General features: G+C 43.1%; 1 protein-coding gene across 1 annotated transcript in view; it reads right to left on the bottom strand.

The window, feature by feature from the left end:
* Window positions 1-25,000, bottom strand: part of LOC137415274 (uncharacterized) — a 342,617-nt gene that overhangs the window by 16,050 nt on the left and 301,567 nt on the right. Inside the window, exons 13-15 of the mRNA XM_078779443.1 lie at window positions 11,383-11,498; window positions 6,778-6,847; window positions 4,786-4,885 (exon numbers count right to left, since the gene is read on the bottom strand). Coding sequence (XP_078635569.1) covers window positions 4,786-4,885; window positions 6,778-6,847; window positions 11,383-11,498 — 286 coding nt within the window. The remainder of the gene's footprint in view (window positions 1-4,785; window positions 4,886-6,777; window positions 6,848-11,382; window positions 11,499-25,000) is intronic.

The following is a 25,000-nucleotide window of genomic DNA, read 5'->3' as shown; positions in this document are numbered from 1 at the left end:
TGTTTTGATCTGTTCTGTGTTCTGGCTCTTCCACGATCCTAGACCATGTATGTTTAAAACAAGACCGAAAGTCTAACAGAAGCCAGGCTTGTAAAATATTATAAACCACAAACACATATGATTCGCTTTTTAAACAGTCGCTAATGCTGCTTATAACGTTAAACAAAGAAATTTGGAGGAATCCCGACCACCGTGAGGTAAGTTTTACTTACAGAACTGAGGGAAGATCTACTGTAATCTAGATTATACCCCACAAGGATTGGGTTAATAACATACTATCAAAAAACCGAGGCGAATTCCTTACTTCCGCGGTTGTTAGTCTTTACACCGCTCATCATTGAATCATGAACCATACACCGCTTCATACCATTAACTTTGTATTCACGACTTTGGGATTAAAGTGTTATGGTCATATTTACTATATTATTATTATTACTATTACGAAAACAATACGACTAAAATGATACACTACTGTATTAAGAAACCTGGGCTTAATTTGTCCAAAGTGGTCCGAAGGTGAGGCATAAAGCCGAAGGCCTATACATACCGTTTTGATGGAAGAGACGTAACACCGATGCTTTCGATATTTGATGGTCATTTTAACAATCGGTTTGTTTGTGTTTCACACTGAATGAAAAATGTAAAGGTAGAGCATGGCGATTGTGATATATTACAGGTTCGACGATATGTTCGGCATGAACAAAATTAGAATCAAAATGCCGGGGTGTGGAGAGTCAGCCGCCGTACCGCCGTAATGACATCAGACGTAATCACATCACCCTGTCATGTGACCAGATCGTCAGCTCTGATTGGTATACGTTTGAGGCGACATACATACGGACGGACAAACACTGTTATAGACGGCTTTGCCCTATGGGCTACGCAGTAAAAACTCATGAATCCATCTTCACTGCTCTGAAGTCAGGCTTTTCCTCTTGTCAAGCAGCCTGATCACTGACCATCAGTTTGGATTCTGCCCCATTTAATTAACGATGGCCATGCTGCTGCTTTCCACTAAGCAATGTTTGTTAGGCCCTAAAATTAAAACAGGAGATCAGGACCATCTCCCTGGACACACACAGTCTGGCATCCTGCTCAGCTTGCTGTTTGTTTGATCTCCTCTGAGTGTGTAGCCCAGAGGACGTACAGTAGTGTAGTCAGATTTCGGAGGGCAGTCATGCGGGTGCAAGAAAATTTGTTTAAATATCTTTTAGAAAAGGACTTGGTGCATCTGGATGACTGAGTTGTTGAAAATGGAGACATATTAATACAAATTGAGCTTGTTTGTTTGTGATATTATTAAGCAAAGTCATTTTTCCTCGTTTAATTTCACTGAATGTCAAACTGACCTTTTCAATTTCATTTTATTTGTAAAATAAATTTCTCCACTTTAGCATTTGGAACAAGGAATATGTAACGGGGAATAAATTGTCCTTTCTCCAGTGTTCTTTTATCGGAAAATATACCCAGGCAATATTTATTGTCCAACAGAAAGGGCAGTGACATACGTCTTTCTGCTCGGTCGACCATACAATCACTGCATGTCGTCACAACGTCTCGGCAGAAGTACTGGTCAGATCACGTGATCTGGCATACAGGTTACGATACGGTGTCAAAAATGAGACAACTCTGACCGCCTTACTGTCATTTTAACAGGCGATAAAAACCATTGTAAGATATTACCGTTTGCATTCTTCCTCTGTAGCTGTTAAACTAAACTTGACAAAAGATTCATTTTTGTACTTTTGTGTAGTCCCATCATGAAGAGCAGAGATTAAAAGCAATGGAACTTACATATAAACGGTCAAGCTTTGCAAGAGAAAATTGGTTTTGATAACTCTTACATCAAGTAATTAGTTTCTGGAGTTTTGGAGATGCCACAAGATCATTGGTTTCTGGAGTTTTGGATATGCCACACATCTAAAATCTGATGATTTGAACCTACATTTTCAAGGAGGGTTCTGGAGTTTTGGAGATGCCACAATATCATTGGTTTGTGGAGTTTTGGAGATGCCACTCATCTAAAATCTGATGATTTGGACCTACATTTTCAAGGAGTGTTTTGGAGTTTTGGAGATGCCACAAGATCATTGGTTTGTGGAGTTTTGGAGATGCCACTCATCTAAAATCTGATGATTTGGACCTACATTTTCAAGGAGGGCTTTGGAGTTTTGGAGATGCCACAAGATCATTGGTTTCTGGAGTTTTGAAGATGCCACACATCTAAAATCTAATGATTTGGACCTACATTTTCAAGGAGGGTTCTGGAGTTTTGGAGATGCCACAAGATCATTGGTTTCTGGAGTTTTGTAGATGCCACAAGATCATTGGTTTCTGGAGTTTTGGAGATGCCACACATCTAAAATCTGATGATTTGGACCTACATTTTCGAGGAGGTTTCTGGAGTTTTGGAGATGCCACAAGATCATTGGTTTCTGGACTGTTGGAGATGCCATACGTCTAAAATCTGATGATTTGGACCTCCATTTTCAAGGAGGTTCCTGGAGTTTTGGAGATGCCACAAGATCATTGATTTCTGGAGTTTTAGAGATGCCACACATCTAAAATCTGATGATTTGGACCCACAGTTTCAAGGAGGTTTCTGGAGTTTTGGAGATGCCACAAGATCATTGGTTTCTGGAGTTTTAGAGATGCCACACATCTAAAATCTGATGATTTGGACCCACATTTTCAAGGAGGTTTCTGGAGTTTTGGAGATGCCACAAGATCATTGGTTTCTGGAGTTTTGGAGATGCCACACATCTAAAATCTGATGATTTGGACCTACATTTTCAAGGAGGTTTCTGGAGTTTTGGAGATGCCACAAGATCATTGGTTTCTGGAGTTTTGGAGATGCTACACATCTAAAATCTGATGATTTGGACCGACATTTTCAAGTAGTTTAGCGGGGCCTGTATAGAGTTCAGCACTCTTTCGATTGAGATTAGATTAAAGCGTACAAATAATATCGCCATCCAATGCAATACAACTTGTAGCATCAATACGTGCAACGACAAATATTGCCTAAAAATATATATATAACCACCTTTAGAGGCCATTTTTCCCCGCAAGGCGGGGGTTGGCCTTTTTCGGGCACCGTGGTTGTTGTTGTTTTTTTTGGTCCCCTTTTTGAAGCAATGTTTTACGGCCGGATGCCCTTCCTGACGCCAACCCTTTTTGCCGCCTTTTACGACAAACAGGGAATTACCAGTGAACTGGTACTCAATTTGCCGACCTCGGAAGGATGACAGGCTGAGTCAACCCCCCTGGCGTTAATTCGGTGATCGACCGGGATTCGAACCCAGGATCCTAGGATCCTAAGATCCTAAGCCGGCACCCTAGCCGCTAGCCCAACACCAGGGACAAATATTGCCTCAACAAGGAAAATATGCCTTTCGGTGCTCATACATATTTAACAAAACAAATTTAAAATTGTTTTAAATGAAATCAAGGGAAGCAACGTAACCATTAATCAAATCCTGGAATGCCAGCTGCAAAGGCTCAAAATTTGTAGAATGAAAGCGAAAAGCAACTCCAGCAGTACAAGAGTTTGAGTGGCTAAAGTTGCCATTCATTTTCACATGTCAATTCCAAGTTTCTTGATAAGCCAGCAAGTGTAGCATGAGTTTCGTGAAGGAAGGGTATTGTCTAACCTCCTATGACTAATTACATCTACAACTTGGACTTTCTGAGTTTCCGTGACATACTTCCACCACCATTAATATTTATACTCACAGACATCCAAGATGCTGTATGTAGGACAGAAAAAACATTTGTCTTCCTCAGCTTCAATGATGTATTTTTTTCAATGTATTGCAATGAGGATCGCTGAACTGGAAATCATTAGGCCTTGATACGGTTCTCACAGCGAACGCGGCCTTTGGCCGAGCCTGTGAGTATTGCCATGATCCTGTCCGTGTGTTTGTTTGTTGGCAGAATAACTGAATACAAGAGCAGCTACAATCATCAAATTTGACAAAGAGCTTCATATTGTTAATGTCTCAAATGTGATAAACTTTGAGCTCACAAGGAAAAATATGAAATGAAATTTAGTCAACTGATACATGATTACATTAACTTACATTCCAGGAAATAGACTGGCGTGTGAGTATTGGATAATCGTGTCTGTGTGTGCAACTTGAAGCTTTGTGTCAAACTCGTCGATTCTAACTGCTCAGGTTTTCCAAGTTATTCTGCCGACAAACAGACAAACACACAGATATGTCGATCGCAATACTCACATGCCCAGCAGAGACAGGAAGCGCATTGAAAGAGTAAGCAAGCCCAAAGAGCTCAATAAACTTTCGTTTTGAGGGAGAGGTGACTTTCACAGGCCAAGCAGCCATGACCAATGAGCAGAAACAGCTGACACTAACCACGTATAGAAAGGTAGACAATAATAAACAAAACAACAAATTCGAATTTCACATTAGAAAGTAAAACTGCAAGTCATAATAAGAGTATGAACAGAATGGAAGGAATTTTCTATCTCTACACACTGCAAACATGCATGTAGAGAGTTATTTCCCTTCTAAATTTTTTGTCATACGGTAGTACATGAAATCACAAAACAACCATGACTTCTTCAAAGAGAAACGGCAAAAACATCTTCCATGATAACTTGACTCGGGGGAACACACAGGACTTTCATGTTAGCGCCTCAAAGATCGCGTCACGCAAATGCAAAAGGGCTCGGCACCAAAATACCTTTCTGCGATTCCAACAGGGACAAAAACATAAAATATGTCAGGTAGAGGGAGAGAGAGAGAGAGATTTTTGACATACCCTCTTCAGCTCTAGGTTGCTGTGGAAACATGTAGTTGGTTAGGACTCTCTGCTGACTTTCTGGGTCAACCTCGGTTTGCAGTGGTATTAGAGGCTTTGACTGTGCAAGAGAAGGACAATCAGGCAAAATAACCTAATTATATTAAAAATAAATTATAACTGGCAGAGATGAACTAATAAGGTTTTCTATTGTAAATAAAAGGAGTACAATTATGTTAGATATTATAAAATACGTTGCATTCCCATTCTTATAGAAACTTGTTCCCATGTTACTGAATAGTCTAAGAACACAGGCTCCCAAACTTTTTTGTCCATGACCCAGAATTTGAAACCAGATTTGCCTCATGACCCAAATGGTCAGAATACCTACTTGGTACCTTTACCTACCATAAAATTGTCAGAGAAAAATGCTTTCAATATGAAAGATCCCTCCCCCTTCAAAAAACCGGAATTTGTGAAAAGTTAGCAAGCTTCCAACGTTTGAATACGATATATTGCTGCAAACCATTAGTGGCACGTAGTCATCCGTGACCCATCAGGAGTCCCTCGCGACCTAAGTGCGGGTCACGACCCTTGGTTTGGGAAACCCTGGTCTAAGATGTCAGTGATTCAACGTGTACGTGAGAATTTTGTTATTAGGTTAATAACAAGGATGAACTTGTCTGAATTAAATTGTGTTACTCTAGTCTTTGTACATCATGTGAATAAAAGTCGACCATTAAATCAAATAAAGCCAACCTCACAATTCCTTACATCTGCCACCGAAGGTTATGATTTATGAACGGAGGTTATGATTTCACCCATGTCTGTTTGTTTGTCTATGAGCATGATATTTCAAAAAGTTGTGGATGGATTATGACAAAACTTGGTGGATGAGTTGGGGAGGTGACAAGAACAAGCCGATTAGATTTTGGTTCAGGTTCAAAACCAGGATGCAAATGCCAGATGCAGCCTATAGGTGGGATGCAAAACATAAACGGTTCATCCTGGTGGAGGTATGCATTTTACCTAGTTTGTGGATGTTTTCGATCAAAGCATGCATCATAATCATAATTTAACACTTAGGTAAATGGAATGTAAGAATGCTATGCTTTAACTCACTGAATAATAGGTTTTATCAACAGAAGGTTGACAAGAATGTCCTAACCCCCATGAGAAACAAAGTAAAGCTGCTATTTTGGGTGTTAACTATACTTCGGGATGGAAGTACAGGTAGTGGACAAAAAAATGGAAACACCTGGGAAATGAGGGCTACCAAGTATATTGAAAGCAACGGCTTCCATACAGGTGTGGCCGATATGTTAATTTAGCGGAACTCGGCAAAGCGCATACCTCTGCCAGACTGAACAGTTTACATTTTGTATCGCACTGATGGGTCATATCTGGATCAGACCTGAACAAAAATATAATCGCTTGTTCTTGTCACCGAACCAACTCATCCACCAAGTTTTGTCATTACTCATCCACAACTTTTTGAAATGCCATACCATATGGTTCAGAGAGGCAAAGAGCTGCAAGATCTTTCAGCATGGTGGTGGAGGTATCCTTTTTGGTTATCCATCAGTATCCATCAGTGAAATCAGATATGATGAAATCAATTCAAAATAAAAGTTCATTTTTACTTTTACTTCCTCTCTGCACATGTACATGTCTTCCTATTCATGTTCTGATTTGTGTTCAAAATATAACTTCTTTTATTTCTTCTTTTAAAAAGTTTTTGAACACAAATATTTTTCAAAATATAACATTCAATTTAAATAAGTTGTTCCTTGATCATAAACTGATAAGATGGACGAACATAAACTGATTGCTTAACCCCACAGGGTAATTAGAAAGCGTTTCTCAGAAGAAAAATGCTTTTTTTTTTGCAAGGCTTTTAAATGCGATATGTGTACATGCTCCACCACGAGCCTTAGTTCGATGTAAAAACAAAGCTAGGGAAACATGAAAGATACATAAAAAGGAGAGAACATTGAGTTATGATTAACATACCTGGTTGTCAGAGAGCCAAAGAGCTGCGAGATCTTTCAGCATGGTGAAGCTGAATGGTAAATACTTCAGTCTGTAACACACAAAGATGTTTCGACTTGTCTCTGCTTATTTCCAACCCGATGTAACTGAAAACATTGTGTCCGTCTCATAAAAAATACCCTTTGCAGATGGTGTTCACACCTTAATCTGTTATTAACATAGTTTCCATCACTTTGTGAATGCATATGCTTTTTAAGACATTTTCTATTGTTTCTCTTATGCATTTGACTACCGTTATGTATGAGATAGAGAGGGAGAGGGAAAGGGAAAGGGAAAGAGAGAGAGAAATGGAGGTTGAAGAAGAGCATTTAAGGGCTGCACACAAAATACATGACACTTTGGGGGTGGCAGGGTGTTTCCCGGAGGATCACAGAGTGTCACAGTGAGGAGGGGAGGAGGAGGTGGAGTCCCTGTATATAGAGCACAGCGACAACTTGCAATTAGAAGCCATTTTGTTTCCATCGAGCACGACGCACAGAACTTGCTTCCATTGTGTATTGTGTGTAATGTGTCCGTTTTCTAATCATTCTGCCTTTGTCTGCACCCAAAATGGAAATTATCTCATGTAATGCTTTATTTTCATTCTTCCAATGCATCTGAATAAGCATACAATCAGACAGGATTGATTTAACGTGAAAACAAATCTCAGCAACCGCAGCAAAATGAAGTGTAATGCGCGGGTAAAGGTTTACACTGATGAGTGTCTGATTTGAGATGTACAGAGCAAGTGAGTAGAAGAAACACACAGGTAGAGACAGAATGGAGAAATTTTAAAGAAGTAGAAAGACGAAAGTGAAAAACAGATGGAGGCACACCATCCACACCAGATGTGCACACCATTAAGAGAGTAGAGAATTAGAAAAGATAACAATTGTGAATGAAAAAAAAAAGACAAAGATCTTGAGAAGATTGATTGATTGATTGATTGAGCGATGAGACATCTGCTTGAAGACAGGTCTTTGGCTGCTAGGCAAAAGTGATGCTCGGTGGTTTGCCATTGCCTTCCCAGCAATTGGTCAGGGCAGGAATTTGTAATTTGGTCAGGATGCTGGTGATAACTCACCGACTCGTGGTGAAGGACACCACTGGATCTTTAACATCCACAAACTAATGATAGCAGACGGGACACTCGGCTTAACTTCCAACGGAGCGACAGCACACACAATGATGAATCACCCTGCCTGTGAAGTACCGCACCGGCATGACAGTTTGTCTATCTATCCTTGCCTAGTGCAGTGTGGTGTGCACTGCGACGTGTCTGTTATGCTGGCCAAGTGTGTATATCATTGGAACTGTGGCTTTTGCACTTTTTCAAACTTTTCCTGAATCCAAGATGAAAATTAGATGATTTTTTTTTTAGTTCATTATTCTATGCCCACAAAGTAAATTTAGAGGTAGGGAGAGAAAAGGCAAAGGAAATGAAGATGGGCATAGAAATGCGCCAAGTAGATAAATGGCGAAGTGATGAAAGTCAAAAGTGATTGAATACAGATAGAACTACAGCAATGCGACTATGTCGCCAATACGCCTCCGTGTAGTCCCTGCCCGTGACGATAAGTAGATGCCCTCATAAACTGTCCTAAAAATAAACAAGTCTGATTTAAATCCCCTCAGCTGTTTTCAAGTATCACATTTTTACCAGACAGGACAGGTTTCATATTGATTGGTGAAGCGGTTTTGGAGAACGGATTTTTTTAAATATCAGCTTTCAAGCTAATATGGCTGCCATACCACATGACATATGACATCAAAATTGTACACTCTGCATATGTATGGGTAGGGGATCACATTTGTGAAGTTTCGTGTTGATTGGATAAGGTTCGTTTTTTTTATCGAAGATGGCTGCCAAACCATGTGACCAACGACATCATCATTTTCAAAATATATGCAACAATGGTGTTGGATGATATTTGTAAAATTTTTCATCGATAGGGTAAGTAGTTTCAGAGATATAATTTTTAATATTTTCCTTCAATCCAATATGGCTGGCAAATCATGTGACCTATTATTTCATAAATTTAATATTTCAATACAAATGGGTCATAGATCATGTGCATGCAATTTCAGATTTTTAGGATAAGGAATTCGATTAAAACATTTTTGGCTGGTATACCACTTCACCTATGATGTAATCATTGTCATGCTTTTGGTTCCCATCGGGAGTACTTGACAATATGCCAAGTTTCAAATTTTTCCATTCAGCGGTTTCTGAGAAATAGTTTTTTAAAATTTGCATTTAATCCAAGATGGCTGCCATACCACGTGACCCGTGACATCACAATTATCATAAAAACATTCTGCATGGGTGTCACTCCTACTCTGAAAGTTTCCTCTCAATCGGACATGTGGTTGCCGAGAAAACAAGGTTTAGCCTGTACGGACGGACGGACGGAAATACGTATGGATGGACATATGGACGGACGTACGGACATATGGACGGACTAACCCTAACAACCCAAAAACATAATGCCTCTGGCCACCTTCGGGGGTGGAGGCATAAAAAGATAGACAGTGAACATGAGGAACGAGCAAAGAAAATAAATAATTATTTAAGGAGAAAACAAAAAACAATGAAATAGAGCTACTACAATTAAATTGTATTTGGCCAAGAAGAAAAAGGTCTTTCGCCCATGTTGATGTTTTTTTCATATTTTGCCACCAAAACACCGCAATCATGTCATATTCATTATTTTCTCACGGAATGGCATTGACCGATTCATGGTGAATGGAAAGAAAATGGCAGATACGGACCACATGACCAGAAGTTTCTGGACACGTCATGTCGCAACTGAGTATTTCCAAGGGAATCTTGGAGGATGGTTTCAGAGCCACAGTCATGTGACACTATCTTCATCTTCATGGGTGCAGCCATCTTGGATTTCCTTTCACCACGACAGAATGTGTCAATTTAGAACGGCCTTGCTTTCAGTTGAATTCTTCCAAAATGGCAGAGGTGCTGTTCAAATCATTCATCTAAAGCTACGAGATGGCATTTCCGAAAAGGCGAAAGCAGGAAGTTCAACTCAAAGTTTGTAAATTTTGGAGGGAGCTGAAGAGCAACACTATCTCATTGACTGAGCTGTCAGATGCCACCAGTAAAAAACCTTACAGAATGGAAGCTGACCGGAATTTTAAAAAAAAGGTGACATTGCTCTCATTCACATTTAGGCTGGGGTCAGACAAAATGTCACAGAGCATCACAGGGTTGGAAGGAGGTTGACAATAAAACAACAAAAAGGAGTCATGTGTTTTATGTACCACCCCTAATCCAACAGGATATCAGAGTAGGCAATCACCTGCAGCTAATTGGCACATTCATAGAGTTGGAACAAAATGATAACGCCTGCCCGAGGACAGTTTAATTGCACATTGCATCATTCAACGTCTGCAAATGCAGAATGACTGAGCAAATTGAGGTACACCATATTTTTGTTTCGTAGTTTTCGTACAACATGCTGAACGTTCAACACTGGATTATTTATTGTTGAAGCCAATATAATGGAATGAAACATAGGGGCAATACCCCTGGCACTCACCTGGTAGAGTAATCAGTATACTGCACTGACTAAAGGTATTTTAAACCAATTTCCATGGTTGCTAGAAGACAGGGCAGCACGTAGAATAATAATAATAATAATAATAATAATAAAGGAGTCTTATATAGCCCCATCAAGCAGAGTAAACGACCCTCATGGCGCTTGGAATCATACTAACATAATCATGACTTTAAACAAATAAACAAAAAAATACCTACATCGCAATTTTTCTAATGCCGTAAATAAACTTTAGTCAAAACACAACAAATATAATTTGTACCAAATTTGGTCGCAAACCCATCAGTGGTTTCAGAGAAGAAGTTGCAAGTATTTACGGACGGACAGACTGACGGACTGACTGAAGGACGACGCGCCATCGCATAAGCTCCCCTGAACTTCGTTCCAGGTGAGCTAAAAACCATGTGTGACATGTGGTGGAAATAAGAGTTTGATATTTTGCACTGTGTAGAGTAAACTTGCTGTGGGGTATATTCTGTGAGGTTGGGATTGTGTGCTGAATGTTTCAAAGAGCTCACAAAAACAATACCCTTTTTTAAAATTGTATATACATTGTCGAGGCTCTTTGAAGAGCTGGTATTAGTACAATGAACGACCAGAACACAAATAATATTAGAGAGAGGGGGGAAACACTATCAGCAAAATTGAAGGCCAATATGCAGGCAGACTTGGACAAACAATAGGTATGGGGAGGAATGGAGGGGGGGGGGGGGGAGGAGGGGCAGGAGAGGATACATGGGGTGAACAGGATGGGTGATGAACGGAACGTTGCGGTCAAGTTTCAATCAAAATTGTATGCGTAGTTTCTGTGAAGAAATCAAACACCTCTTCTGGGGGTCACCCCCCACACCCGCCCCCAGTAAACCCCTCAGGACTCGATCGAGTATCGCTTTGTGTTTATCCATTCAATAAACTCGTGTGGAATATGCCCGACTGCCTGTTGGACATCAATCGATCAAAGAGCATTGGGTTTTGTGGAAGAAATAAAATATAAAATGAAAGTTTAGCAAACCTGTTATCACTGAGGTTCAGCACACGAAGGTTCTTTAGCTGGCCCATCTCCTCGGGGAGGCGTTCCAGCTTGTTTGAGCGTAGGGACATGACAGTCACAGACAAACAATTCCCAATCTGAGGACACCAGCAGGGGTGGAGAAAATCTCAATGAATGACATTACAGGGGAAACCAATGTAATTACATACCAAGTAAAGAAAAATACCGAAATTCATAAATGGAATTTTATCATTAAGCAGACATGAAATAACATGGTTGCTTCCATGGAAATATCATGGCAACTTTTTAGTAACTTCCCAAATTTTTGGTAACTTTCTCATTGGTAAATTTGGTAACTTTTATGGTAACTTCCGAATTTAGACAGCAGGATAAACTTTCACAAAACAGAATCAGTAACTCTTTGTGTTCTTTTTGTAGATCTTCACTGCTCATCAGGATCCTCCCAATGACTACAGTGCATCTCGGCAGGCTAAATGGGAACATGGAAAATGGTTCTCAGGATCCACGGAAATTACCATGGAAGCAATTACATGAAGAACAAACAAACTCAAATGCAATACCCTCTCCTCTGGCGAGGGTAAAAATCCAGCCTGAACAAATCAGCGAGGGGGCATAATGTTCCAAAGGCTACTCTGAAGAGACACATAGATAATGTAAATAAATATGCAATGCAGGAATAAAAACTAAGGACGGCACTGTGACCTTCCATTCGAAATTGAACAACATTTTCATTATATAGTTGCGATGGAGTACCGAGTCTATGGACAGCATCCAAACTCGATTTAATTCCCAATCTACTATATAAGAGAGCTGTTGGTCTGTCTGTGTGTGTCTATCTGTGTCACCATTTTTCTCAGAGATGGCTGAAACGATCTTCGTCAAACTTTTAGAGGTGCATCAGTGAGTGCCTGGGAGTGTTTTAGGCAAAAACAAAACATTGAAAAAAAAAGTTCGTTTTTTTGGATTAAAAAAATAACAATAATAAATAAATATAAATTCGCCCGATAGTGCCCAAGCCTTTTTAAATTAACTAGGGCATTGCCCGTACGTGGGTGCCCGTTCCGTGGCCAAAAAAAAAAAAAAAACGCTACCCGTACGCTCTACCCCGCCCGTACGCCCGTAAACAAAAAAAGCAACGCTCTTCGCTTCCGCCCTTCGCTCTGACTGAATTGGGAGAAATAATGCGCATAAGAAATCGAATTACGTACCGTAATGGCGGTCAGCTCGTAACGCGCTCAGCTCCGCTCGTCTCACATCGGCCACGCCTACGCAACAGAGCGTTCTGTGATTGGCTGCCGGAAGATAAGTCGTCACTGTCCGGAAGTTCGCAAATCGCAGTTAGGATGAATCGTTTTAATTTAATCGCAGTTTGAATTCGTTTTAAAACATAGTTTAACGGCAACATAGTTGAAAAGCCTTGCCTTGCTGCAAACAGCTGCTGCAAACAACAACAACATGGAAGGCTGCACTGTCCGGAAGTTGGCATATCGCAGTTACGATTATTTTAGTGTTAATGGCCAATTATTCAATTAGCGCCAACGTATTTTGGCTGTTTGCAATTTAATCGCAAGGAAAAGTAGAAAGAGAAGAGGGAAAAAAAGAAAAGCCTTGCATTAACGCATTAACGCTTGCATTGCATTAACGGTTCGGCACACGTGATAGCTCGCTGCTCTCTGATTGGTTGAAGCGTTTTTTGGACATAGCTCGGTAGGTACTTGTCCGATTAATTACAAACCTTGAAAAGGCACATCCTCGGGTCCCCAGCAATATACCTGGCAAGTTTCAAGTATATCGGACCCGTGGTTGTCGAGAAACAGCGGTCACAGACAAACACACAGACACACAGACAGACACACAGAGATTACTGGCATTATAGATAGATGACAGTTATATACAAGTATACATTCGCAAAAATAAATACAAAACAATCACCAGACATTTGAACACATAAATCAAACAATTCCGGAAGTGTATGAAGTTAGTAGTACGGCTTCTTCTTCTTCCTGATCGGCATCCTTCATACTTTCGTATATTTCATGTTTGATTGAAATGTTCATTAAAGTCCTTCATGCTGCTAGTATTTTGATTTTACAGTATTTAATATTTTACTAAAGTGGTTTAGATCACATATATGTGTATATATATATAAAGGTAAGCATCAATGACCACCTGCGAGATATCAATTTTTTATGGACGCGTTTAGGGTTTTTATTGTGTAAATTTTCGTTGAGGTTTTTATTTCACAGTTTACACTTATAGAAAGTACAATGTTCAAATGCTAGATATCGATTGAGGTTGTTTTTATAAACGAAGGCTTTTACGGGGGGTTTTTTTTTTACATACATTTTCATTTACAGACGCTTTTTCTTTTAATTCCTTTACGGACATTATTGTCATGTTTATTTCACAGTTTACACTTATACAAATTACAATTTTCAAATGCTAGGTATCAATTTATGTTGGTTTTTTTTCGGACATGCTTACGGTTTTGTACATAAATTTTCATTTACGGATGCTTTCTGATGGTGCCGTGATTTTTCCCTGTGTACCGGCTTTGATGTCCACCGGCGCACCAAATTTCAGTTTTCTATGACACCCAGAAAATACCGAACATTAACATCAGTCAGTCAGTCAGTCAGTGGTTAGAAAGAGTTTTATATATTAGATATGCACATATCTATATATATATATATATCTATATATATATATATATATATATATATATATATATATATATATATATATATATATATATATATGTATGTATGTATGTATGTATACATATATATATATATATATATATTATATATATATATATATATATATATACATATATATATATATATATATATATATATATATATATATATATATATATATATATATATATATATATATATATATATATATATTGTTACGGACACGGCTAGGATGTTGTTTGCCGAGCGGATGGCCGCCGCGCCCGAACAGTTACCCCGACTAACCCGATTCCTGAACGTTGGCCAAAATTGCGCCACAGATATTCAATGGGGAAAAGACTAAAGCGAAGGAAGTGAAGAAGAAGAAGACAGAAGTAGGGAATACGGATATAATTTATTTGCTATTTACAACCAAAAGTAACCAAGGAGAAGGAAGGATAATAAAATAATTTACAGAAGAAATCAAAGAGACACAGTGAAAATCGCGAGCTTATCTAAACAGGCTTAATTAACCCAGGGACAAGACACACAGAACAAACTCACGTACACGAATGGGGAAATTGCAGGCAGGAATGACAGGAGGTGGGTGGCTGGAGGGGGAGGAAGGCACGGAGCTGGCTGGAGCTTGATCCCGCACGGGACGTCGGGCTGGACCTCGACGGCCGCCGATGCCACCGATCCTGTCGTGTGCGCGGGGTAACGGGTCGGACCTGCTTGGTGGAGCCAACGCTGCTGGTGGGGGGGTCTGGCGTGACTCTCTCCCTCGCTCACAAAACTCCAGGACTCTTTCTCTCTTTGCTTCGCTTCGCCCCTTCTCTCCTCTCTCTTTCTTAGTCCAACCCAGTCCAACTCTTCCTCTCTTGCTTAGTCCAACAACAACTTTCTCTCTTGCTTTCGCGCGCGCTCTATATAGCGCCTCAGGCGATCAAGCCGCTGGTGTCCAGGACACGCCCATCGGTGAGCTCGCCTCGGCCCTGATTGGTCGGCACGGCCCTCTGGCTCCGCCCTTGATGACGATGGGCGGGCATGCCCAGGAGTCGGCAGCTCCTCCCCCTTCTTCTCCAAGCCGAACTCGTGGCGAATGGAGTCGCGGAGGGAACAGTTGGCAATTGGTGGAATGAAAGGGGACCTACTCTTATTTCACTTGGTGCAATGGAGTATTTAAATTAATGGAAGACACAGCCTTACACTAATCTATCTATAATTCCAGTAATCTCTGTCTGTACGTTTGTACGTTTGTACGTTTGTCTGTCTGTGACCGCTGTTTCTCGACAACCACGGGTCCGATATACTTTTAACTTGCCAGGTATATTGCTGGGGACCCGAGGATGTGCCTTTTCAAGGTTTCATATTAATCGGACAATTACTTACCGAGCTATGTCCAAAAAACGATTCAACCAATCAGAGAGCAGCGAACGATCGCGTGTGCCGAACGTGGCGGGCACACTCTGCCTCGGATGGCACATTTGAGAGCGTATTCATTTATTTCACGTTTGCAAACTATGTTGGCGTTAAACTATGTTTTACAACTAATAAAAACGAATTTGCGATTCATTCGCTTTCCTGCGCGTTTGTGCACGCGATGGCGATTTCTTTACCAAACTCCGGAAGCCGTTCGCTTTGGACCAAACCATTGCATGTAAATAGAGGGGGGGGATTGTCACCACTCGCAAGCCGTTCGCTTTGGACCAAACCATTTCATGTAAATAGAGGGGGGGGGGATATAATTTTAGATATAGATATAGTACGGGCATGCCCTAGTACACATAATAAGGATATAACTACTGAACAGGGATATATGGTGTCCTTCGTGTATGTTTTATGGAATTAACTACGGGAACGCCCTTTGACCTTTATACAACAGACTGGAGGCAGGAGGGTCCAGAATAAAGCAATAAAAAAACAAAAAAACACAATCCTCATATCTACAACACTGCAGCCTCCTCCCCTTAGGCACGTCCCGGGCCTATGAACTTTTACCTTAGTGTGGCACATAGGTGTAGTTCCCTCTACATTTAACCTGACCCTGAGTGCGACCGTTTTAAAACATAAATAAATATGTCCCGCTGCTCCATTGCACTCTGCCTAACAGATTCATGCCCACAGCTAACCGAATTGCGGAATGGTCTTCAAACTATACATTTACGGTGGGGGCGCATTATTTACAATGACTCTACTTTTATTTACAATACGCAACCCAGGACCTGTGATCGTTCTTTTGGGGGGGGGAGACAGTCTGCTCTGCATTGATGCACCAGGAAGCACCCAAAACGCACCAAAACACCCTCAAGCACCAATGGGTGCACAGTCATCACTGTTCAATAAAAATAACCAAACAACCCCTAACCCTGCTGGTGGTCTCTTGCTCTTCGGCTCCCTCTGCTGGCTATTTGCTTTCTTCCAGTTGTTGTCATCTTCTTTGCTGGCGGCCTATTTGCAATAAGATTTGCACAAAACATGTCCATTTTCATTTTATATATTTATGGCCCACAGGGCCGACTAGTGTGGTTCACTTGTGGGGCATAGGTGCCCTGTGGCCAAGGTCCGCCAGCAAGATCTCGGGCCTTCATGGCCGGTTCCAGCAGAGGGGCCTTGCCCCAACCCATGGGGTCCATAAGTGGTGCTCGGCCACAGACATGTGGTCCATAAGGTGGTGCATCGATGTAGACAGCTGTGGTTCCGGGAGTTTCGGGCGCACAATGGCGGACCCACGCACGCTCCCCTCGGCGCCCAGTGGCACACAGGTCCTCATGTGGGAGACAAAAGGGGGAAAAGACAGATGAGCGAGGGGTAAGGTCACAAGGGTACACATCAATAAGGCAATGCAAGGCGAAGTGCGTACGGAGAGCGAAGTGAGAAAGCTCGTCCCTACCGTACGTCACCCCCCCTGTCACCTACTCTACCCTTGCCCTTACCCCATATTTACAAAATCTACACCTTTACAAATTCGTCACTACTGTCACGTCTCCCCATATCTCTTCTATACCAAATTCGTCACCACAATCCCTCTAACCAAAAATTGCCATCACCCAATTCATCATCAATCCTCATAAGGAGGGAGAGATGGAACAACAAGCACAATGTCACACACACGTCATGATGCGTCTCACATTCTAAACATCTGCACAATAAAAATAATAAAACATGGCATGGTGTGGAGTTACGTCACCTCAGGTGAGTGGATGTAGATGGTGCAAGGAGATTTTCATCCTAACTATCCTCTAAATGCCATGAACACACTTTACACTACCCGGGGTCTTTCCCTGCCAATCCATTGGCCAACTTACACTATGGGTTCTAAAAACCAATTCCCATTGACCAAACTGTGGTGCTTCATCAATTTGGGGTCTCACTCCCCCGATTCATCTCCCGGTGCCCTTGCACAATTTCCGGGCTGGGTCGTGTAGCTCTCCCAGCAGGTCTACCCACCTGCACACCTCCACCACTGTAGTTGCCACCCGAGCTTACCTAGCTCCTTGACCTAACCTATCTAATTGGGGAAGGCCCCTCCTGGCTCTGTCACCCCTTGGTGCCCTCTGGCACTGGGCTACCCGGGTTCGTCCTCCGGATCCTCGGGCCCCATCCACAACAACTCTACCAGCTCCCAGGGCCCACCTGCGGCCTCACCTGGCCGACATCCTCACAGTGGTGGAGTGCCCAACCAACTACACACACACTAACAGGCTACACGCCCAGCCATTTCCACAACACTAATGCACCCATCACTACACTCCTGTGCAACTACCCGCACCACAGATGCCAATATCCAACCACAATTTACCTGTACCCTCTACCTAACACTTACACTACCCTCCCCGGGTATTCGTGATGGGGTCCATCCTCCTTTCCCCCATCCACACCTTCGCACCATCCACTCCACTCCACAGTTTCCACCATACTCACTCCACGACCATCCATTCCAATACTCCATAGACTCCAGACCATTTATTCCATACACCTGTAGTTGCACACCTGTGCAATCATACCTGGTGCCACCTGCACCCTCCTTCCTTCCTGGACCATTTGGTCAGCACAATATACATCACTATCACTCCCTCATACACTGCTCCACCCACCTGTCCAGTTGCACACCTGTGCAATCACTACAACTCACAATCATTTACTCATACCCTGCTCCATACACCTGTCCAGTTGCACACCTGTGCAATCACACCTTTTAACCATACACACGGCATCATCTGAACTACCTGTTGCCCTGCTAACTTAGTGCTCCCCGTCTTCCCTTTAAACCAAGCACATCCCACGTCATTATCATCCAAACTAATCAACCTTGCGTCCCCACTACAGGTATCATTGTCACTACCTAACCTTACCGTTACCTAAGGTCACCTTCTAGGTCCCTACACACTATATCCGAACCCTCCCGGGCTAGTTTTCACTGCCATAAACCCCATAAAACTAGTGCTCCTTTGCCCCCGCTGTGAGAGATGGCAGAGTTGCCATCCCACCACATCGGGCATCTTTCACTATAAATTTTGCTCATCCAATTGCAACCAATTAAAAATTTGCCAATCCTACCAATCATCTGCCAATCATCACTCTGCCAATCCATTGCCAATCATCAAATTTTGTTTTTCTAATTTCGGGGCCAAAACACTATCCTTATCATCACAGTCTACTCACTAGTGCCTCTCGGTGCGCCAATTCACTTCCACAGCCCGGCTTCGTAAAGCCGAGCAATGAATGCGGGTTGCTTGGTGCCGGCGGTTGGATACGTCCGGCATTCGGTGCAGGGAAGGACGCTTACCCGGGCCGAGATCCCACGCACCATCTCAGCACAGAGCCGTCCAATGGTCCGATCTCGACCTGCCGGAACGCCTCAACAAAAAGGGGTAGCCATGACGACCCTTCCTACCAGGCTGCCCGCTCCGCCTAGTGGAGCACGGACGCGGCCGTTCAAAGCGCGGCCCGGCGTGGATCCCGCACGGCGGTTCTTTCGAAACCGCCGCGGATCACCGCGGCACGCAAAGCTGCCCGGCGCGCACCGAGGGCCCGATTCGGCTATACGTCGCTCTAACCGCTAACCCGGTTATCGTCCATGCTCCACTTGCATGCTTACACCCCGCAGCCCGTTCCTTGCTCATACATCCAGCTGTCTCCATGCTCTTTGTCATTGTACCTTCCCTGACACACCCAGGTACACTCAATCCGCTTACAGACTTGGTCACACACCTGACCATCGCACACATTTGCACACACTCGTCGTTCGCAAACCTCACCAACACACCTCTTCGCGCTCCCTCCTCGGTCACCTCCTCTGTGACAACCACAGGTGTGCTCTCACTTGCACACCCAACCACGTGCCTCACTACCAATTCCAGCGTGCATTCCCATACACGCTCTACCATTCCAGGTGTGCATCCTTCCATTCCAGGTGTACATCCTCCCTCACCTGCCACAACCAACTCACGCTCCGTGTCACTCTTACTACTTTTACCACCACACTCGGTCGCGCACTCACCCTTACTCTCGACAGCGTACTCTGTACTCATGCACCCGTCCGTTACACACCTTTCTCGCGCATCCTCTTGTGCACTCTCTCCCATTACACCCTCCGTAACACTCACCACAGGTGTGCACTCTCTCGTTACACCCTCTGTAACACTCCCCACTACGCGCTTCCATGTGCTCCCTCGCACACGCGCTACGACCAACTCACTCTCGACAGCACACTCACTCCTCGGCGCGCACTTTTTCCTCACACACCCCAGAGTCGGACATTCTCGCAGACCTCCTCCTTCGCACTCCGTACCTGTCGCACACTTCACCAACGGCCTCTCACGAACACCCGGATCCAAATCAACCCCCAAGCCGACTGAAGCTCCCCTCACATCATATACATTTCCGAATATATCGCCACTCACCTTGGCACCTCGTCTCCGCACCTCCTTCGCCACCTGCAAACTCTTTATTTGGTTAGCAAGCACACGATCATGATTTGAGCACCGACCTTGTACATATTCCATCACCTCCTCCTTTATCTCCCTCTTAGTTTCCGTCCATCTCTTCTTAATTTCACTCACCCCCTCTTCCACCTTCTCTAATTTTTCCTTCACCTCTTTTATTTCCCGGTGCGTCTCCTCAATTTCGTCCTCTAAGGCTACCTTGACCGTTTCTATGTGCGTCCTCACCTCCCGGTCCTTTGTCTCCATTACTTCTGTCACCTCGTCCAACCTCGTTGTCAGTCCCTCACGTACCATCTGACATTCCTTCTGTGTCGCTATTAATTCGTTCTTGATGTCTTTTTGTGTCGCTTTTAACCCTCCTAGTACCGCAGTGTTCCTTTGTACCTGCTCCACTAACTCCGTCTGTCCCACCGTCAGCTGTTCCACCTCCTGCGTTAGGTCCTCTATGCCCCCCTGTAACCTAGCCGTATTATTCCTCACCTCTTTCTCCATACGCTTCTCACCTCGCTTTACCTCCTCGCGTACCCCCGAGACCTCCTCGCTTACACCTCGTCGTATTTCCTCCTTCATTTCTCCCATCTCTTTGGTAGATGCCGCCCTCATCTGTTCCAATTCATCCCTCTGAGCATCCAATTTACCTTCTAACCCGATTTTCACCTCCTCTATCTGGTTCCCCATTTGTTTGATTTCCCGGGCGGATTGCTCCCCTATCTCCCGCAATTTGTCGTCCATTGTGTTTTCTAACCCCCTTAACCCATTTTTCACCCCCTCTATCTGATTCTCCTGGGCAGCCATTCTATTTTCCACCCCCGTTAACCCATTCTTCACCTCTTTTATCCAGTTGTCTAACCCTTCAAATTTATTGTCCATATTGTTTTCCATTCGCTCACCCTGAGCCCTCGTCTCGTCCCTCTGCAGGTTGAGGGACGCCTGCATTTGCGCCATAAATTGCTCCATGAGGGCCTGCATTTGGACCACCCCCATTGGTGCAGCGGGCACGGCTACCGCGCTCTTGTGCGAGGCGCCATTTTGTGCGCTTCAAACCTCGTGCGCGAGGGCGCCATCTTGCGCGCCTGAAACCTCCTCAACCACATCATCATTGCTCTCCTCCATTTCTTCCCTCTCGTCCTGGGTTACCCCTAACCCCTCTTCTAGCTCACCCACCTGCATCCGATCGCCTTGACTAGCCATGGCGCGATTTCAAAGTTCGGGTTTTTCCAAAACAAAACAAATTTCGGCCGCTCGTAATTTTGAGCGCGTTAAGCGTGCTTCGGGTCCAATCCCGCTCCCAGGCACCAATTGTTACGGACACGGCTAGGATGTTGTTTGCCGAGCGGATGGCCGCCACGCCTGAACAGTTACCCCGACTAACCCGATTCCTGAACGTTGGCCAAAATCGCGCCACAGATATTCAATGGGGAAAAGACTAAAGCGAAGGATGTGAAGAAGAAGAAGACAGAAGTAGGGAATACGGATATAATTTATTTGCTATTTACAACCAAAAGTAACCAAGGAGAAGGAAGGATAATAAAATAATTTACAGAAGAAATCAAAGAGACACAGTGAAAATCGCTAGCTTATCTAAACAGGCTTAATTAACCCAGGGACAAGACACACAGAACAAACTCACGTACACGAATGGGGAAATTGCAGGCAGGAATGACAGGAGGTGGGTGGCTGGAGGGGGAGGAAGGCACGGAGCTGGCTGGAGCTTGATCCCGCACGGGACGTCGGGCTGGACCTCGACGGCCGCCGATGCCACCGATCCTGTCGTGTGCGTGGGGTAACGGGTCGGACCTGCTTGGTGGAGCCAACGCTGCTGGTGGGGGGGTCTGGCGTGACGGGTTCTCTCTCCCTCTCTCACAAAACTCCAGGACTCTTTCTCTCTTTGCTTTGCTTCGCCCCTTCTCTCCTCTCTCTTTCTTAGTCCAACCCAGTCCAACTCTTCCTCTCTTGCTTAGTCCAACAAGAACTTTCTCTCTTGCTTTCGCGCGCGCTCTATATAGCGCCTCAGGCGATCAAACCGCTGGTGTCCAGGACACGCCCATCGGTGAGCTCGCCTCGGCCCTGATTGGTCGGCACGGCCCTCTGGCTCCGCCCTTGATGACGATGGGCGGGCACGCCCAGGAGTCGGCAGCTCCTCCCCCTTCTTCTCCAAGCCGACCTCGTGGCGAATGGAGTCGCGGAGGGAACAGTTGGCAATTGTTGGAAGGGGAATGTGAATGAAAGGGGACCTACTCTTATTTCACTTGGTGCAATATAAACATAAAATAACCACCTTTAGAGGCCATTTTTCCCCGCAAAGCGGGGGTTGGCCTTTTTCGGGAACCGTGGTTGTTGTTGTTTTTCGGTCCCCTTTTTGAAGCAATGTTTAACGGCCGGATGCCCTTCCTGACGCCAACCCTTTTTGCCGCCTTTAACGACAAACAGGGAATTACCAGTGAACTGGTACTCAATTAGCCGACCTCGGAAGGATGACAGGCTGAGTCAACCCCCCTGGCGTTAATTCAGCGATCGACCAGGATTCGAACCCAGGATCCTAGGTAGGTGCAATGGAGTATTTAAATTAATGGAAGACACAGCCTTACACTAATCTATCTATAATTCCAGTAATCTCTGTGTGTATGTTTGTATGTTTGTATGTTTGTATGTATGTATGTATGTATGTATGTTTGTCTGTGACCGCTGTTTCTCGACAACTACCGGTCCGATATACTTTAAACTTGCCAGGTATATTGCTGGGGACCCGAGGATGTGCCTTTTCAAGGTTTGAAATTAATCGGACAAGTAGTTACCGAGCTATGGCGATTTCTTTACCAAACACCGCAAGCCGTTCGCTTTGGACCAAACCATTTCATGTAAATAGAGGGGGGGGTTCTGTGGTCGTTGCGAATGGACCAAACCATTCATGTAAATAGAGGGGGGGGGTTCTGTGGTCGTTACTGCCACGTGGTTTCAAAGTTTTTTTTTGTTGTTGTTGTTTGCACGCATGTTTTTTTGCACCCACGTACGGGCACGCCCTAGGATGTTTACACACACACACCCCTACACAAATTTTTTTTTTTTTTTTTTTTGGCAAGGAACGGGCACCCACGTACGGGCACGTCCTAGCTTATATATAGTACGGGCATGCCCTAGTACACATAATAAGGATATAACTACTGAACAGGGATATATGGTGTCCTTCGTGTATGTTTTATGGAATTAACTACGGGAACGCCCTTTGACCTTTATACAACAGACTGGAGGCAGGAGGGTCCAGAATAAAGCAATAAAAAAACAAAAAAAACACAATCCTCATATCCACAATATATATATATATATATATATATATATATATATATATATATATATATATATATATATATATATATATATATATATATATATATATATATATATATATATATATATCTATATTATAATAGCCGTAGATGATTCTGTCTGTCTGTCTGTCTATCTGTTGGGTGTCTGTCCGGGGTGTGGCTTACTCGGTTTGCAGAGTAGCTCCACCCATAGCTCCACCCATTCTGGGAGTGGCTATAAACAAATATCCACCATTTTATTAACTCGCATAGCTTTGAGTCCTGTTTTGTAGGCCCGTGGTGTCTTGCTCTCCCCCAGTTTTATTTCAAATCAAATTCGATAAATCATTTCATTTTTCACAGTCGCTAACATAGTTTTAGACTCGGTTGAAAAAAAACGGGAAGAAAATCCGATGAAAGTTGCCGTTTATAGAACGAAATGAATTCTCAAAGGCCTGTAACTTCAAGGCCATTGAGTCTCTCTCACGCCTTTATCTCCAATCTAACTCACCATATGATTTCATTTTTATCGATGGTTTTACTTTTAGACTCGGTGTCAGCAATAATTGAGAACAATCCACACACGCGGGAAAATGCAGAGATATATTTTTTAAAATCGCGTCATGGTGTATCATACACCGCCCAACATGACACCGACGGCAATGTGTCGATATCTATTTTAAATTCGATATATCATTTCATTTTTCACAGTCGCTAACATAGTTTTAGACTCGGTTGAAAAAAAACGAGAAGAAAATCCGATGAAAGTTGCCGTTTATAGAACGAAATGAATTCTCAAATGCCTGTAACTTCAAGGCCATTGAGTCTCTCTCACGCCTTTATCTCCAATCTAACTCACCATATGATTTCATTTTTATCGATGGTTTTAGAGTCGGTGTCAGCAATAATTGAGAACATTCCACACACGCGGGAAAATGCAGATATATTTTTTAAAATCGCGTCATGGTGTATCATACACCGCCTAACATGACACCGACGGCAACGTGTCGATACATATTAAAAATTCGATATATCATTTCATTTTTCACAGTCGCTAACATAGTTTTCGACTCGGTTGAAAAAAAACGGGAAGGAAATCCAATGAAAGTTGCCGTTTATAGAACGAAATGAATTCTCAAACGCCTGTAACTTCAACTTCAAGGCCATTGAGTCTCTCTCACGCCTTTATCTCCAATCTAACTCACCATATGATTTCATTTTTATCGATGGTTTTGGACTCGGTGTCAGCAATAATTGAGAACATTCCACACACGCGGGAAAATGCAGAGATATATTTTTAAAAATCGCGTCATGGTGTATCATACACCGCCCAACATGACACCGACGGCAACGTGTCGATATATAATAAAAATTCGCTTTTGCTTTTCCGTTAAGATATATTACTTTTTCGTTTGATGACAGTCGTCACAAAAACGTCAACAATGATGCCGACATATATTTCTTCGTTTTTATTTAATTCAACATTATTAGCCGGAAGTAAAATATGTTTCAGGAAATTACCGAGAGATATTTCTTCGTTTTTTAAAATTAGTTATGTGCGAATACACTTTAAATAGGTTTATTTGAAATCTTTAATTTTCCACAATATAATTTACTTGCCATTTATCATTTGATGATTATGAGACAAATTCCTCTTGAGGATCGTGACAATTCATGCGCTGCGTGG

This window comes from Myxine glutinosa, chromosome 1 (assembly GCF_964187855.1).
Source record: "Myxine glutinosa chromosome 1, kmMyxGlut1.1, whole genome shotgun sequence".
In the NCBI taxonomy this organism is placed as follows: domain Eukaryota; kingdom Metazoa; phylum Chordata; class Myxini; order Myxiniformes; family Myxinidae; genus Myxine; species Myxine glutinosa.
The sequence above is the reverse complement of the archived record's forward strand: the minus strand, read 5'-3'. Positions and strand labels throughout refer to the sequence as shown.